General features: G+C 45.8%; 1 protein-coding gene across 5 annotated transcripts in view; it reads left to right on the plus strand.

Annotated features, from left to right (window-relative positions):
- Window positions 1-363: 363 nt before the first annotated feature.
- The window catches only part of SMARCA4 (SWI/SNF related, matrix associated, actin dependent regulator of chromatin, subfamily a, member 4), a 31,266-nt gene continuing 17,612 nt past the window's right edge, over window positions 364-14,017 (plus strand). For 3 of the 5 annotated variants that reach the window (XM_018570668.1, XM_018570671.1, XM_018570669.1), the window contains exons 1-15: window positions 364-608; window positions 1,791-1,923; window positions 3,403-3,544; window positions 3,674-3,912; window positions 4,183-4,281; window positions 4,931-5,189; window positions 5,653-5,779; window positions 5,870-6,043; window positions 6,505-6,678; window positions 7,679-7,846; window positions 7,929-7,979; window positions 8,599-8,729; window positions 10,197-10,251; window positions 12,016-12,134; window positions 13,654-13,804. In XM_018570668.1, coding sequence (XP_018426170.1) covers window positions 402-608; window positions 1,791-1,923; window positions 3,403-3,544; window positions 3,674-3,912; window positions 4,183-4,281; window positions 4,931-5,189; window positions 5,653-5,779; window positions 5,870-6,043; window positions 6,505-6,678; window positions 7,679-7,846; window positions 7,929-7,979; window positions 8,599-8,729; window positions 10,197-10,251; window positions 12,016-12,134; window positions 13,654-13,804 — 2,229 coding nt within the window. In that variant the 5' untranslated portion in view covers window positions 364-401. Of the gene's footprint in view, window positions 609-1,790; window positions 1,924-3,402; window positions 3,545-3,638; window positions 3,913-4,182; window positions 4,303-4,930; window positions 5,190-5,652; window positions 5,780-5,869; window positions 6,044-6,504; window positions 6,679-7,678; window positions 7,847-7,928; window positions 7,980-8,598; window positions 8,730-10,196; window positions 10,252-12,015; window positions 12,135-13,653; window positions 13,805-14,017 lie in introns of all 5 variants that reach the window. The other 2 variants (XM_018570672.1, XM_018570670.1) reach the window with 2 other exon arrangements.

The following is a 14,017-nucleotide window of genomic DNA, read 5'->3' on the forward strand; positions in this document are numbered from 1 at the left end:
GATCTGACCGGGGTGAATTGGGGAAGTCTGTCAGTGAGATGTGGCTTACCCTCTGCTCTGTTGTGGTTACAGCACAAACCGCACATTGCTCTTTACAGGAACTTTCTGATTTCTGACACTTAAAAGGGAAATGATCATCTTTTCGATGATGTAAAATCCGCTGACCTCAGTGTGTGAATACTTGAAGTCGTCCGACTCTTTGAAAACAACGCACTCCCCGTGTGGCTGATGTCTTATCCTTTTTGCTTGTAGATGCCGAGTTCCTGTCAAAGAGCAAATTATTTCAGAAACATCTGTTTTATTTAGGTGTCGGAGTATTTTATTTTTTCTCTTGATCAGTCCTAATGATTTATTTTGTTGTTTTATAGATTGCCATTGAGTGAATCATTTCCGGAAAAGATATGTCCACCCCCGATCCGCCTGTGGGGGGCACCCCTAGGCCCGTGCAGTCCCCCGGGCCGGGGCCTTCTCCTGGTGCTATGCTGGGCCCTAGCCCTGGCCCGTCTCCTGGATCAGCGCACAGTATGATGGGACCAAGCCCTGGGCCTCCTATTCCTCCCCAAGGGCCTAGTGGATATCCTGCAGAGAACATGCATCAGATGCACAAGGTGAGAGACTCCGCCGCCGCATTTGTAGAACCTTCCTCACAGCATCCATCTTTTGGACATTTTAAAGTGAACGTCCGTGTATGTAAGTTGCTTTTGAAGGGGAACTGAACCCTTGAAATTCCTCCTGAGATACTTGTGGTACTTGAGAATTCCTAGACACTCCTGTGCCTACACACTAAGATCTAAGGCACCGTTGACTCTGACTTCTGGTCTCCCCAGATTTGGCATGAGATTTGGTGATGTCTGGGCTGTACTCCTTGTTGGAGACTTTAGGGAGGAACTCCATGAAAAACAAAATGAACCTTTGCAGTGGTGCTACCCCCGCACTGCAAGGGTAACTGCTCGTTTCTGCCTAGGGGCTGGATTAAAAAAAGATATACTTACCTGATCCTCGATCCCGTTTAGACAAGTCTCTGCAGCCTCTTCTCCCCGGGCTCAGGCGGTCTAAGCCGTGGTGATATCATCACGTGTAATGCAGGCCCATTAAACAGCAGTGGACATGAGGTCGCCGAGGGGCATGACACAGCCGGGAGCTGTGGCATGGTAAGCCAGTAATAGACAAGGATCTCCTGCAGGGAGACAACAGGCATTCTCGCTACAAATTAGGTAATGAAGCATTCAAGAACCTTAAGGGAGAACTATGGGGTTAGGGCTTTTCCCCATAGTTCTCAGGGTGACGGGAGGACACAAACCAGCGTCCTCCCGTCACCCTAGGCTCAGTATACCGCGAGCTACTACTCGCGGTATACTGAGATGCCGCAGCTGAAGCGGATCCAGACAATTATATCTGGATCCGCCCAGCTGCGTGAGTGACAGCTGGCTCTGCCTACCTAGAGGCTGTACCCGCCCCCTCCCCCACCCGATCCGCCAGTCAGCGCTGGCGGATCGGGGAGGCGGGAATCCAGGCCCTCCCCCGCCGTGACAGGATCGAGAGGTGAGCGAGTGCCGGTATGTGTTCGCTCACTTCCCGATCTACTGAGCCGACCTGTGACAGTCTCATTGTCACAGGTCGGCTAGAACTATGAGGTCAATGAAAAGCGCTCACCTCATAGTTCTCCTTTTAATTGTCCTTTGTTCATATAACCTGTGCATTCAGTTCTGACCCCTTCATAAAATGGGCCTCCAGTTCCTCATTGTATATGGTTAATTTTTTATTTTTTTTGTTTGTTTCCCTCATGATAGCCAATGGATTCCATGCATGAGAAGACCATGCCGGAAGACCCACGTTATAACCAGATGAAAGGGATGGCAATGAGGCCAGGTGGACATTCTGGTATGGGACCCCCGCCAAGTCCAATGGATCAGCACTCTCAAGGTATACCTAACATCCAGTGGTCAGCAAGGATTGCTCATACTCTGTATGAAGTTGAGGAGCAGCCACAACATAGTGAGGGGGTGAAACTTGGAGGGAAGTACATCAGGGCAGTAGTAAACATGAATCAAATGTGCTCCCATGTTACTTCTGAGAAAAGGGACAGGAGATCTGTACTGGCATAGATAACCTATCTTTGCTGGGCTTCATTATGTTTTGGACTCACTTTTGACTTTGCTGAAATTATTTTTATTTTAAGATCACCTGTATCCTAAATCAAGTAACTTAAACAGTGTGTTAAGGTGCCCATACACTGCTCGATTCTCGTACGAGAATCGCGGGAAATCCCATGATCGTACGGGAATCGAGCAGTGTGAACGGAGACGTGCGACCGTTTCTACTGTACGGTCGCACATCTTTTGTCTAAGGAGCACGCTAGAAAACCAGCCGAAAATCGTCCGATTTTCGTCTGGTTTGAACGGTGCTCGGGAGACAAATGCCGAACGTGTCGTTGTGCGCACGCACACACTGCACGTTCAGCATTGCGGTCATCGGAAGCCCGCCCCTCAGGGGGGCGGGCTTGCGATGATCGAGAGTGCGATCTGCCTGTCCAAGATGGGCAGATGGTACGTTTTTTTAATCACTTTACAACCATCGCAAGACTAAGGTCTTGCGATGGTTGTACAGTGTATGGCCACCTTTAATTAAAGTGCTCAATTAGTTTGTACGGGCTCTTCTTTTTAAGCTTCATTGGCTTCTCCTGGTGGGAGTTGTGGGACAGCAGGTCAGCACTCAGACTACCTTTGCTTGGTCACATGAGATTCTCTAGGGAGAGTCTTGAGTGTCTGCCTGTTCTTGGTCTGCCCCATGCCCTCCCTAGCTTAGATGTGCCTCCTGCAGCCATAGAGTCACACAGGGAACATCTAGGTCATAGTGCATGTGTTCTCTGCACTGAGAGAATAGCATTAGTAGTATTTTGAGTAAAGCTTCCAGGACTAGAGAGCATAGTGTAGCGGCCCATGTTTAACAACCTTCTTCCCAAACCTATCACCTAAACTGCTAACCCAGGCCCTAAACCCTATTGTGCTGCATTCACCTCTGCACCAATAGCAAGCAGTCCTGTATGTTGTGCCACAATACAAGCACCAGACTAACCTGACTGGAGAATCCAAAGCCATGTTCTCATGTTCCTCTCTATTTGGAGGCCCAGCAGCATTCTAAGGTGCTTCTAGATATCATACATACTTTGCACTTATTACTGTAGAGGTGCTATTCTTTCATTTCCATTTTCATTAGGGTTTCATTTAACCCTAAGGTCAGGTTAGGGGTATGTATTGACCAATTACCGGTAAGCCTTGTTGAGAATACTCTTACACCAGCTTACTGGCCAGGGTATGGCCAGGTTAATGCTTTCTACAGAAGAAAATGTTACATTGTTTGTGAGTTGTGTTTTTTTTCACAGTACATATTGTTATATTTTAGGTTATCCTTCTCCACTGGGCAGCTCCGAGCATGTCCCGAGTCCAGTGCCCTCGAATGGTCCACCTCCTGGACCTCCACTGCCATCTAGCTCAGGAGGGGTGACCATGGAGAACCCAGACCAGCAGCAGCAGCAGCAGCAACAGCAGCAGCAGCAGCAGCAGCAACAGCAACAGCAGCAGCAGCAGCAGCAACAACAGCAGCAGCAGCAACAACAGCAGCAACAACAACAACAACAGCAGCAACAGCAGCAGCAACAGCAGCAGCAGGCGAGCCGCAGTCCAACCCCTTTTAACCAGAATCAGTTGCATCAGTTACGAGCACAGATAATGGCGTACAAGATGTTAGCCAGAGGTCAGCCATTACCTGACCACTTACAGATGGCTGTGCAAGGCAAGAGGCCCATGCCAGGCATGCAGCAACAGATGTCGACACTACCTCCACCTGCGGCCTCTGGGACTGGCCCAGTAGCTGCCTCGGTACCTGCTCCACCTACCTACAACAGACCTCATGGTAAGAACGCAATTCTCGCAATACTGTTTCTCCTAAATATAATCCAGCATAAAAAGGGGTGGCAGTTCAATACATGCAGCCAGATCCACCTTTTGCCTTTCTAGTGATGGTTGGAAAATGTAGGGACACATCTGATAAGTTGGTGTGAACCATAGTCTCCCTTGCTTTCCTTTTTTTTTTTTTCATTCTGTATAGTTTAAATCAAATCATAACTTTGTGGAATTATGTAAATTGTGCTTTTTCACAAAATGTTTCGGTTTCCTTTTATAGGAATGGCTGTTCCTGCCATGCCACCCCCAGGACCTTCCGGAGCTCCTCCTGGGATGCCAGGACACCCACCAGGGGCTCCTCCTAAACCCTGGCCTGAAGGTAACACGAACAGCACTATATGTAGGTGTTTTAAAATCAAACTTAAGGCAGTGAAAAAGAGAGGATTGTGGTGCCTTCTTTTGGGCGCAGGGCTTTTCGTTTTTAGGATGAAAAGTTTACGTCGAGCATTTGTGTCTAGTATCCATAGACTGTTGCAATATTACATGCACTGCTTTGTATTGGAAATTCTGCACTGTACCACATAAGTCATTCGCTGTTGTCATACAAACTCCCTGATTTACAATTTACAGATAGGGATTTTCACACTGATTGCACCTCTGTGATTTGCTTTGAACTAAACCAGATATTTTGACCTGGCAGGGCATAGACTTTGATAGGAAATTCCCTGTATGAGTCAATAGGCAGCTTTGACCACCAGAGAAGCTCTTTATTGCCCCCATGTGGCCATAAATTGTCTTTCTGTATTGTACAAAATCTATAGCATCACTTGACATCACATGGGACCGTTTATGGGTATCTTTTCCCCCTTGCCCCGTCAGAAAAGGGAAAACCTCATAGCAAAGGTTAAAGGCTTAAAGTATCATCTTCAAATAATATGGTAGCTAAGTGGGGATTTGACTCCTGCCAGGAGAACGGCTAGATGGCTTCCTTGCATGAAATTATATCTGACCTTTGTGTGCTGTTGCAGGTCCCATGGCCAATGCCGCAGCTCCAGCCGCTGCACCTCAGAAGTTGATTCCTCCACAGCCAACTGGCCGGCCTTCACCTGCGCCCCCTGCCGTGCCTCCTGCCGCTTCACCCGTCATGCCACCCCAGACACAGTCACCAGGTCAGCCAGCCCAGCCTCCTCCAATGGTCCAGTTTCACTCCAAAGCCAACCGCATCACCCCTATCCAGAAACCCCGGGGCCTGGATCCAGTGGAAGTGTTGCAGGAGAGAGAATATAGGTAAGTTCTATTTTGTGCTGTCCTATTGCTGGTGTGCATGCAAGCTCCCTTTTATCCCACTACTGGTCCTACTTGGAAATATTTTGTTTCCTCCCCCTGTGGAGTAATTCATCCTCAAGTTCAAAGAGAAGCACTAGAGTCTTTCAAGTCAGTCTCCAGTCTTTCAGTGCACCTGCTCTACATTTAACTTAGAGATCAAAAGGCTACTAGGAGGGGAACAGGGAGATCTAAGGTGGCAAGTCACTGCTTGGAGAAGAAACAAGAGCTGAGCCACTGAAATGAAAGTGAAATTGCCTTTTGTTGTAAAAGATGAGGATGAGTTACTCTATGGTGATTACAGCTACAAAGGTCAGTAAGGGCTTGTTTTAAGAACATGTAAATCTTTCTCTGTAGCCAGTACTGCTTTAAGGAATGTTCAGCTTGCATCTATAAGGCATTTTTAATATCTGTGTTCTCTATGCAGGCTCCAGGCACGCATTGCACACAGGATCCAGGAGCTGGAGAACCTTCCAGGGTCATTAGCCGGTGACCTTAGGACCAAAGCTACTATAGAGCTGAAAGCCCTGCGTCTTTTAAACTTTCAGAGACAGGTGGGTTTGTGTACATGTAGTGGTGGAAACGTACATGCTGTTATCCTAAAGACTTCTTTTAACGGTCATCCCCACGTATGCTTTTTCCAGCTGCGACAAGAAGTCGTGGTCTGTATGAGAAGGGACACTGCTCTGGAAACAGCGCTGAATGCCAAGGCTTACAAACGCAGTAAACGGCAGTCCCTTCGTGAGGCGCGGATCACAGAGAAACTGGAGAAGCAGCAGAAGATCGAGCAAGAGCGCAAGAGGCGGCAGAAGCATCAGGTGAGGAATTGATGAGCACTACTAGAAGGAGAACAGTGTACCACTTTTGCTGGACAGCGTGGATTGTTAAGGGAAGTTGAAAAATAACAGACTTGCTGGTAGGGTCAACAGGTTGACTCTACGAGTTACAGATGGGGCTCCAAAGGGAATTAAAAAAAAAAAAACAGGCTGCCTGCCATGTTAATGCTATCGACAGACTGCATCATATATGTTTTTGATTTTGCCCATAGTTCCACTTGAAGTCCGCTCCTTAGAAATCACTCCTACGAGCTAGTCTAGGGGTTAACATAAAAAAAAAAAGCACCCACAGTTTTGATCACAAAGATGGCAAGGTCTTTTGTCTTGTGCTGAGATCCTGTTTGGTTAGTTACATACGAACAATTTTTCTAATTATACAGCCTCACTGGCCTGAGAATGTTTTGTCTTCTGGCATCTAAAGCGATTCTTCTCTCCCCTTTTAGGAATATCTGAACAGCATTCTCCAACATGCTAAGGACTTCAAGGAATTCCACCGGTCTGTCACAGGGAAGATCCAGAAACTGACAAAGGCTGTGGCCACGTACCATGCCAACACCGAAAGAGAGCAGAAGAAGGAGAACGAGAGGATTGAGAAGGAGAGAATGCGGAGGCTGATGGTGAGTTTTGGTGGGCTCTGGTCTCCCCTGTTCTCAGATTTGTAGCCTCACTCCATCTGGGGACAGTACAGCGGCTGTTAGTGGACAGTACTGTGGCCTGCTTTGCTCTTGGTCCTCTTATTTTATTGTCGGAATCCTAACTGGTGAGCTTGTTTCAGTCTAAGTAAACTTTAGTGTGTGTGGTTGTGGTAAAGACATTCAGTTGTATAATCCAATGGGTTTTTATATGACCCTTCTTACTACCAGGGTCGCTTTCTCGACATACAAGTGTTTTTTCTCATTTTTATTGTTTACCGCATGCAAAGTTAAGAATTGGCGATGTAAGTGTTTGTCGGATAAGTCAAATACTTGTTCCCTACAATGTTCCACAAGCTGGCAGCCGGAGGGAAGCAAGGTATTCTGCACACCCAGAAGTGTAGAATACTAGCAGTTGTTGGAAAGTGGGGGTTTTCAGTACACAGACGGCTGGACGAGTAAGTATATACGCGCTTCTTTTTCAGGTGACCTATTCTGTAGATGGTGTATAGGTACATACACAGTTTTTTTTGCAAGAAACCTTATTCATGGCCAGGAAACTCCTAGCCGGACTGTGGATCCTCCCCACAGTATCTGTTTGACCTGCCAGCGTGGTCTACAGTACAGACCTGCACAGGTATCTCATTGCATCGTCAGTTCGGTTATAGGTTGTTGTACTCGAAGGTATTTTATTGTAGTATGCCCTATTATTCAGATCTATAAGCCGGGACAAAAGCATAAACCTAGAACACAGCTATAGCAGTTACCATTATTCTTCAAGTTATTTGAAAATTGAATTGCATGCTCCTATGGTGGAACAAAAGCATGGTGTAAATTAGGAGAGCCCTGTACTTTGTGCTGTTGGCTGGGTTTGGTTGATATTACAATGTCCATTCTCAAATAATCCCCTTTTCCGAACTGCCTTTACAATAAATATTACGTCCTGTCCATTGTGTATGTAAATGTGCCATATCCCTTCTCCTAGGCGGAGGATGAAGAGGGCTACAGGAAGCTGATTGATCAGAAGAAGGACAAACGTTTGGCCTACCTCCTGCAACAAACGGACGAGTATGTGGCCAACCTAACAGAGCTGGTGATGCAGCACAAAGCTGCCCAGGTACTGAAGGAGAAGAAGAGAAGGAAAAAGAAAAAGGTGAGATGGTCAAATCCATGGAATGTCCTGAAGTAATGTAAATCTTTCTTGAAGGGTTTAACTGTAATTGTTTTTGTTTCAGCTTCAAGAGAGTGGAGAAGGCCAACAGCTAGCAATTGGACCAGATGGCGAGGTGAGACCTGGAGCCTTCACATAATGTAAAGCCAATGATGTCTGTCGTTTTCATTGGTTAATGTAGCCTTCCACTTTGCCTTTCTGACTACAAATGGTAACATTAGGATTGAATTTAAATAAATAAGTAGGTTTTGAATATATGAACCCCGGTATACTCGGTATACCCCGATTTTCTATTCCTCAGGGACCGTAATATTCAGGGGTACAAATACTTTAAAGAATGAGAACACACAGGGACCTATACATATGCACACATTAGTAGGACCATACATATACACACAATAGGTTGGACTTGATGGACATATGTCTTTATTCAACCTCAAATACTATGTAACTATATACCAATACAGCTGAAGTGTGGGAAGCTTTCAACGCCTGCCAATACCGGTTTTATTCTTTAAATTGACTTGTGTCATTAAAGAGCCCCCTCAGGTGGACCCTAGGCCTGGGGACTGTAAACAGAACTTCAACTTCTGGCCAAGTTGATATTAAAATTATGTGAGCCAAGTTGCTGTAGGTAGAGGTCAGAAGATGATTCCCTTGCCAAAAACATTGAGGATAGCATTGTATGTGCTGCTGCAGCTGACTTCTACTGACTTGTCATTGTTTCTCTGCAGCCTTTGGATGAGACTAGCCAGATGAGCGACCTTCCAGTCAAGGTGATCCATGTGGAGAGTGGAAAGATCTTGACTGGTGTAGATGCTCCAAAGGCTGGGCAGCTGGATGCCTGGCTGGAAATGAATCCTGGGTGAGTGAGAGCTGACAACCCTTATATGTCTTGAGGTCTAGATTTTGAAATTGGATTTTCTTTTTTAAATGAAAACCTGAAATTCTAATTAGCTCTGATCTCAGAGGTCTTGTCCCATTTACCTGAACATCTACCACTAGAGGTATTGATATCTGGGCTAATGTTTTTTGGGGTTTTTTCAATCTTCTGTAATGCAGAGGCACTTAAATGTCCAACTAAATAGAAGCTGACTTTTTTTTTTATACAGCTCAATTTTCAGCTCCCCAAAGTCTGATGTAGTGAAAGTAGGTTCACATAGTAAATCATTTTCTTTTAGCCATCTTTCTTGATGGCAGATAGATGGTACAAATCTGGTGAGCTGCCGAGCCCACCTAAAGAGGACAGTGTCTGAAGATGGAGGATGTGCAGTGGAAGCTGCAGCCTGTACGGTTTAAAAATGCAAACCTGCCACTTTTCCATTGTAGAGCTTAAGGAGGTGTAAGACAAAGCAAACACCAAGATGCTGCTTGCATTACCTGCCCAGGTTTGTTAGTAGGAGCCTTTTGAAGGCTGGCCTTATACACCTACTGGCTTTGACAGTCGTCATTGGTTATCTGTGGACCTCTGTTCATTGCTTTGAACAGCGGACATGGCAGGAGACAGGTTCATGCATTGGTCGACTGAAAATGCATGTATGTATGAACCTTTTCCAAATCAGTGGAGAGTTGCAGGGTGACGATCATAGATCATCACCCCATTTAGCATCAGCCTAAAGCAGTCACTAGTAATAACTGGAGTGATTATAATCATGATGATTGGTGTGGTTTTTATGTTGATAGATCCTTAACATGAAGCACAAGACAGTGGTTTGGTTGAGTTGCCTGTCCACATGCATGCACGCAGACTGTATACATTGTAAGGGATCATCAGCATATATACACAAAAGCTGTTGTCTGTGTATTGGGAAATGGAGAACTGATTTAAACTCTCACTTTTGGTATATCTACCTTTTTGGCTTCTATCAAAAGCAAAGTAATTGGAGAGATGGCCCAGGGTACAGTGGTCTAGCTTGAAGATCTGAACTTTTATATCCGTAACACTGCTTCCAGGCCGTGATTTTATTGCTGTCCCTTATCAGGGACGTGTCTAACGAGATTGTGTTGCCGGTGATATTTGACCAGTGGCAGAATTGCTAAAATTCATCTTCCATTATGCCTCTTCGAAGTCCCTCGCCGCTCCTAAATGTTGACCACTTGCACAAGCAGTCATGGGTAACATCCCATGCCGTGAGAAAGCGACTCCATAGGATGCAAGTTAAATTTTAGCAATTCCGTTGCTGCCAGTGCTATATGAACCTTTAGGCTGCATGGCCTGCCTCCAGTATGCGTGACAAAGTACACGTCATAGCCGCAGTGCTCTTCTTTTAACGTTATGAAACTCTGCTGAGACCTAACAGGTTTAAATATACTTGCCATTTATCTTTAACAGTTACGAAGTTGCTCCAAGATCAGACAGCGAGGAGAGTGGGTCCGAGGAGGAAGAGGTGAGATAGCTGGGTAATGATGAATAGCAGTCCCACGGGGGACCGGTGGGACAGAAGAGCAGTTTGTTTTGTATATCAAAAACAGCAGAATTTAAAAAAAGAAGTCTCACCTCGTATTATTTTTCACAGCCTTGTCCCCTAGCTCAGACAAGTGTATGCTGCTTTTTATCCCGTCTTTCTGTGCGAACTGGAAACTGGGACTCTCACTTTGAGTTCACTCCCAGCCACGCTCTGCAAAGAAGACGGATCTTTGATTGACAGCACTTATCTCCCTGTCCCTGCACTTTCCCAATGCAGGAGAGATCACAGGAATGCAGAGGGAATGGACACTCTGGATAAGCACTAGAACTGGAAGGGGGGAGCCTTGTGTCTGCAGAGTGCAGAGACTGAGATGAGAGCTGTCAATCAAGAGCCTGTCTCCTATGAAGAGGAATGAGCTGTCAGTCTGTATCTCAGTTTCTACTACACAGAGAAGCATGGGATAAAAAGCAGCATACGCTGTGGGAGTTAGGTGACTGAGCTGTGAAATGTAATACAAGGTGAGATGACTTTAAGGCCTCATTCACACTAGAAACGGCTGGCACATACATCTCCGTGCACGGCCGCATCGGACAGCTCCCAGGAAGGACAGGTGCTGCGTATGATTAGTACGCAGCCCCTGTTCTACTCTATGGGAGTACGCGGCCGTACGCTGCCCTACGCTCACCTCAAGTACAGGTCGCTGCGGGTGTCCCGGCTCGGACGCAGACAGGATCCATCCTGTCAGTGTAAGAGTACGGACATCAGCACGGATGTGCAGGGCGGGTGAGCGTAGGGCGGCGTACGGCTGCGTATTCCCATAGAGGACGGGCTGCGTACTAATCACACGCAGCGCCTGTCCTTCCCGGGAGCTGCCCGATATGGACGTGCACGGAGATGTATGTGCCAGCCGTTTCTAGTGTGAATGAGGCCTTAGAATGAAATGGTATGTTGTGAGTTTGTAATCCTGATGGGCAGCCATGAAACAAGCAAGGTACATAGTACCCAGTCTACAGATGGAGGAAGATGGCAGTACATACACAGGAGAGTAAGTAAAAACCACGTGGCCAGATTCATCATTTTGACTTCATTTGTTTTTTCTTTTTCACTCCAGTAATTTGGTGTGTTGTGTATAGGCACCAACACGCTTATGGCAGAGTTTTGTTTGGTGCAAACCATTTTTGTCATAGTTGAATAGCTGCTATTGGCATCATAATACTTTACTGTGATAGTGTTTGTTTAGGTTTGGGTTTGGGTTTGGGTTTGGGCTGGAGGTGCACTAAACCTTCCATGGTAGTTTTTAGAGGCCAGATATTAACTTCTCATGTGATTGGATGGTGCTGCGTCTATAAATCCTCATTTTGTCTCCATCACCTAGGGTCTCCTTTCTAAAAGGGAACAGAGCCAATGTCTTTTACTTTTCATTTTAAACAGTTATGTGCCTGTACCCTGAGGGGTAGGGTGGAAAATAAATGACTGGAAACATGCTTATGCATTTGATAACCCTAAAATCAGAACAATGCTTTACTCGAGTACCTGCATTGGCTTTATATTAACCTGCAGCATAATGACCGGTGTTTTCTAGCGCTGCACAAAATTAAGACATGCGCTTCAAATTATGGATGCCACTTTATAAACTTCTAGACTAGAGATCTAGGTGGTGCTCGTCATACATTGATTGATTCATCTCTAGTACTGCAAGGTCATGATCGCTCCATGCTAATCATAATCGGTCTTTATACCTAGGAAGAGGAGGAGGATCAGTCTTCAGCCTCTATCACCACCCAGCCAGCGTTGGAAGAAAAGAAAATCACTGATCCAGACAGTGATGATGTTTCGGAGGTCTTCGCCAGGGTCATTATTGAGTAAGTGTTCCAGTCATTTCACATTTGCCCAGCATCTTAAACTTCAGGGAAAAATGTAGGAATTGATCATGAGTTCCTGTGGTCTGTACAGCACACTGTAACTGGCATTTTACCTTCATTTATAGGAACTTCGGAAGCTTGTTTAGAATGGAAATGTCTAGAGGACACAAACAATTCATAAGTAGATTGCTTCTTAATTTTCATGAGAGAAACATGGAGGTTCACTGGCTGTCATGCTGACCATTTTGCTTTGAATCACCCCTAAAATGCACACATAACTTGTGAAGCTCCTCTGGCTTTCTTGATCTGTATACTTGTTGCCGGGCAATAATTTAGAGTATTGAAGCTAGGTTTAGTAGGTTTACTTTAAGAGACCCTGTTATGTCTATACTTTAGTGCCCGTGCACCTTACCCCAACATTTCCCTTGAGATTGATAACACAAGTATCCTATCCTCATGCCAAGGTGCTAGGTGTCATCCTTGACTCAGACCATCTTTCCCCACATCCAATCACTATCCAAATCCTGCCGCCTTCACTTTCATAACAGCTCCAAAATACGCCCCTTCCCGATCAATGAAACCACAAAATTACTCATCCCACTCGCTTGTTATCTCTCGTCTATTGCAACTCCCTCTTCATTGGCAGACCTCTACACATGCCCCTCCCCCCTTCAGTCTATCTTGAATCCTGCTGCTAGACTCCTCCAACTAATCAACCGCTCAGTGTCTGCAACCCCTCTGACAATCCCTGCACTGGCTTCCATCCCCTGCCCCCCTTTGCCAATCCCTCCACTGGCTTCCATCCCTGCCCCCCTTTACCAATCCCTCCACTGGCTTCCACTTGCCCAAAGGATACAATTCAAAGTATTAACCACTTACAAAGCCATCCACAAATCTGCCCCCAGATATATCTCCAACCTTGTCTCAAAATATTGCCCTAACCGTCCCCTCCGCTCTTCCAAAGACCTCCTCCTGCTTTTCAGCTCCCTTGTCAACTCCTTCCATGCTCTCCTCCAGGACTTCTCTAGAGTCTTTCACATCCTCTGGAACTCTTTACCCCAACCTGTCAAATCTCCCACTCTGACTGCCTTAAGGCGATCCCTTAAGACTCATCTCTTCAGGGAAGCCTATCCCGCCTCAAACTAACCACTGAACCATCATATTCTCATACAATTCATCCCCACACAGCTACCTCCTCATGTATCACTTGCCCCTCCATTTTTAGATTGTAAGCCCTCAGGGGCAGGGCCCTCCTTACCATCTTGTCTGGAATTGTATTGTGATTATAATGTCTTCCTTATATTGTAAAGCGCTGCACAAACTGTTGGCGCTATATAAATCCTGTATAATAATAATACTTTAAGGGACAGACAAGCCATTCAGGTCCTCTGTACTTATCCAGCTCTGTGTTGAATGATTTAGTTGTGGTTTCAGATTGTTAGGTTGCTGCTTTACAATACATAACTACAAGTGTTCAATAAGACACTGATGTCATATAATTGTATCTTCTTACACCCAGGCATGCCCGTCAGGATGTGGATGACGAGTACAGCATATCTCATGCTGCCCCCACAGGCTCCCAGTCGTACTATGCCGTGGCACATGCTGTTAGTGAGAGAATAGACAAGCAGTCCAGTCTGTTGGTGAATGGGTTCCTCAAACAGTACCAGGTGAGGACGAGGGGAAGATGCGTGGCTCTGTGCTCCAAGACTGTTCTACTGTGCTTTGTTATTGGCAGGGACCTTTATCAGATTATCATACCTCTTCCTTGGCAACATTTAAAAAATGAATAACCTTCTCTCACAAGACCTGCCAGCCCCAATACATGCCCCTAACCTTTTTTGCATTTGAGGGCTGTAATTGAGGATGCTTATTTGTTATTT

Source organism: Nanorana parkeri, unplaced genomic scaffold (genome assembly GCF_000935625.1).
Source record: "Nanorana parkeri isolate BGI_ZX_2015 unplaced genomic scaffold, ASM93562v1 scaffold1570, whole genome shotgun sequence".
In the NCBI taxonomy this organism is placed as follows: Eukaryota; Metazoa; Chordata; class Amphibia; order Anura; family Dicroglossidae; genus Nanorana; species Nanorana parkeri.